General features: G+C 40.3%; 1 protein-coding gene across 1 annotated transcript; it reads left to right on the top strand.

Annotated features, from left to right (window-relative positions):
- Positions 1-2,394: 2,394 nt before the first annotated feature.
- LOC121495089 (olfactory receptor-like protein OLF4) lies at positions 2,395-3,348 on the top strand. Its single transcript, XM_041762380.1, has one exon. The coding sequence runs from the start codon at positions 2,395-2,397 to the stop codon at positions 3,346-3,348; it is 954 nt and encodes a 317-aa protein (XP_041618314.1).
- Positions 3,349-3,960: the final 612 nt, after the last annotated feature.

Consider the following 3,960-nt stretch of genomic DNA (forward strand, 5'->3'; position numbering starts at 1 on the left):
TCATTACAGAACAATCATTATGTGCCAGAAAGTTCTAGATACATTTTATGATATATTCTCTTATGTCAAGGTGTTCGCTAAATTAACTACTAATTAATATTGATACTATTCAGTTAGTGTGTGGTATTTCATATTTAGTTTATTTTTCACATTCCTTTTAGTTTTCTTTAATACAGTTGTGTAAAATCACCCTAGGTAATGGGTTTCATCTCCTTTCCCACTCTTCTTATTCCGTAATTTTCATTTTCTTAAATGTGCTTTTATATAAAGACACATCTACTCCCATAGTTTGGGAAAAATAAAATGAACAATGTAGATGAAGTGCCTGCTCACTTGGTACTGCACAAAGTGCCAAAGGCAGAGTGCAATACAATAAATGTGTATGTTACATAATGTCCCCATGGAAAAATCACATGGAGAAGCTGTCTTGAGTAAGAGGATAGACTGTCATGGTGAGTGCAGGATGTAGCAAGCAGGACCTGGAGTGAAGACAGGAACCAGGACCAGAGAGTGTCCATTGGACTTGTCAAAAAGATCTAACCCAAAAAAACCATAATAACAAAGAAAATATGTCACATAAAACAAGTGAGGAAGGACTTGCTTCACCCCTCACTGGGCCAAATAACCAGTGCTTGGTCAAATAAATACACACTGGCCACAGGCAAAGCAAGCCTTCTCCTCCATGATATTAAAACAGTCCAGCTGCTGTTCTTTGTATCTTTCCTGTTGTAAAGTGTTGGTTTATAGCTTTTGCTCATTTTTCTCTCACAGCATTCCATCTATAACATGTTTCACACCATGAAAATATCACTACTTTGGCTTTTCACTCCTTTATTATTTTTGCTGGACATCAAGGGGATCTAAGGAGGTCAGGAATGTCATCAGAACCAAAGACACTTTTTCTTCTCTTGGCCAGTCTCTCAGGGGCCACCTGTACTGTTGGATCTGTCTTCCCTCTCATGTCCATGTCATTCCTCCTTCTCTGTGTATTTATTGAGCAGATTGTCCATGTTTCTTTAAATTGGTATTAGGCAGAAAATGAGCATACCGATAGGCATCCCCAAGATTATTTGCCCATAGGAATTTCTGGGTACCATTTCTTCACTCTTCAGGTGAAGATAGAGACTAGCCAGGTTGATGTGTATCCACTACTGCTCTACATAGTGTGGGTGGGGATAAAAAAATCATGGCAGTCAGTAGACTAGGAGGCCATAGCAGGACAGTGCATGCGTGTGTGTGTGTGTGTGTGCGTGCACGCACTGATGGCAATCCTCAGAGCAGGGTTACCAGGGCTCACATCTAGACTGACTCTTATTAACAGAAGCCAGAACTCGATCAATAGTAGTTACTAACAGGGGTGTCCATTTCAATTCACAGGACATCTCTATAGCAAAATTAAGAAAGTCTTGCAAAACTAGTCAGATGAGGGATTCCATGTGTCTTGAATTTTCAGCCATAGTGGGTGGCTGCTTCATTCCTCAACACACACTGCCACCATCTCTCATCACATTCCTTCTTGCTTCTTCCCCTTGACACCCTGGCTCCTTTCGAGCCTTGGTTTTCTGAATCAAGCAGCTTCCTCAGGGCATTGGCCCTGGCTATTGCCCCTGCTGGGCACACACTTTCTGAGATTAACTCCACCTACTTTCCTACTTCCCTCAAGGTCTTGTTCACCTGTCACCTTCTTTGCAGGTCTTGTGTGAACATCCAGGAAAATAATAATAATAATAACACCCCATCAACTCTCTCTTTTATACCTGCTTTCCGTGTATTCACAGCTTTTCTCACCATCTGACATGTTATTTGTCTCTTTGTATTTGCTTATATTCTCTCTTAAACATAGGATTATAAGGGGATGCCTGTGTGGCTCAGGGGTTGAGCATCTGCCTTCAGCTCAGGGTGTGAACCCAGAGTTCAGTTCTGGGATCGAGTCCCACATCAGGCTCCCTGCGAGAAGCCTGCTTCTCCCTCTACTTACGTCTCTGCCTTCTCTCTGTGTCTTTCATGAATAAATAAATAAAATCTTTTTAAAAACCATAGGATTATAAGGACATTGTTTATCAGCACCCTGTATACTTTGTCTATACATGGTCAATACTCAATACATTCTCCTTAAAGGAATGAAAAATATTCTCAATAAAGCAAGAATATATATATATATATATATATATATATATATATATATATATATAAAGGATTGAGGTAGAAGCAGAATTCCTGATGAGAAATGGTGCTGGGGATGCCCTAATGGGGACAAGACCACAAACATATATTGAAATTAATTTCTTGACTCTAAAATATGGTCAAGTGGTAAAACTTATGCTAGGTTACTAATGCTTGCTTGTGTGAAATCAGTCATTTATTTTTCTATATCCTGGTAGTTACCTCCAACCCATGGAGCCAGGAAACCTTACAGGAGTTTCAGAGTTTCTTCTTCTGGGGTTTTCAGAAGGACCAGAACTGCAGCCCTTCATATTTGGGCTTTTCCTCTCCATGTACCTGATCACTGTGTTTGGAAACCTGCTCCTCATCCTGGCTGTCAGCTCTGATTCCCACCTCCACACCCCCATGTACTTTTTCCTCGCCAACCTGTCCTTTGTAGACATCTGTTTCACCTCCACCACCGTCCCCAAGATGCTGATAAACATCCAGACTCAGAGCAAAGTGATCACTTATGAAGGATGCCTCAGCCAGATGTATTTTTTCATACTCTTTGCAGGATTAGACATCTTTCTCCTGACTGTGATGGCTTATGACCGCTTTGTAGCCATCTGCCACCCCCTGCACTACTTGGTCATCATGAACCCTCGGGTATGTGGACTGCTGGTTCTGGTGCCCTGGATCATGAGCATCTTGAATTCCTTGTTAGAAAGCATAATGGTGTTGCGCTTGTCCTTCTGTACAGTCTTGGAAATCCCCCACTTTTTCTGTGAACTCAATCAGATGATACAACTTGCATGTTCTGACACCTTTCTCAGTAACATGGTGATGTATTTTGCAGCTGTGCTTCTGGGTGGTGTTCCTTTTGCTGGAATCCTTTACTCTTATTCCAAGATAGTTTCCTCTATACGTGGGATCTCATCAGCTCAGGGCAAGTATAAAGCATTTTCCACCTGTGCATCTCACCTCTCAGTTGTCTCCTTATTTTATTGTACAGTCCTGGGAGTGTACTTTAGCTCTGCTGCTCCCCAGAGCTCCAACTCAAGTGCAGTGGCCTCAGTGATGTACACGGTGGTCACCCCCATGCTGAACCCCTTCATCTACAGCCTGAGGAACAGAGATATTAAGAGGACTCTTATGAGATTTTCTAGAATGTCAGCTCTAAAATGGCCAACTGTTCTGGGCTGAAGAGGTGCCCATGATCGCAGAGCCCATTAACTTACAGTCAGAAGTTGTGATTTTCTTATGCAGTTTGTGAAAGTAGAACTTGCCTCCTTTATTTATTTCCTGGAATTTCTATTTTATGATTTTTGACCTCTCTGCATAATGTATGTGTACTATATATATATATATAGTATAATGTATGTATACATAGTATACACTTTATAAAGCTTTGTGATATCTCTGATATTCCAGAGATTTTCCATTTCTCATTCCCTACTTTCTCAATGTTATTTCTAACTTTGGATGTGAAATATTTGGAAATCCTCAGTTATTTCAAAGGACCACATGGATCTGTTAAGAATAATTTTTTCTCAAATAAAATGTATCATAGTGAGTATTCTTTTGTTTAACTGAGTACTACTACTCTGGAAAATCTACTCCTAGCCATCACAGCTTTTATGTAAGTTTATGACAGAGAAAAATCTGAGACCACTGTGCTTCACTTCTGTGAACATGATCCTTTGTTTACCACTACATTAACTGCTCTTCCTAAGAATGCAGACTTTGAAGAAAAGAATTTCTTTCTCAGGCACTTCATCTACTCATTGAAATATGGAATATCACGGTACATTTGTA

This window comes from Vulpes lagopus, chromosome 7 (assembly GCF_018345385.1).
Source record: "Vulpes lagopus strain Blue_001 chromosome 7, ASM1834538v1, whole genome shotgun sequence".
In the NCBI taxonomy this organism is placed as follows: Eukaryota; Metazoa; Chordata; class Mammalia; order Carnivora; family Canidae; genus Vulpes; species Vulpes lagopus.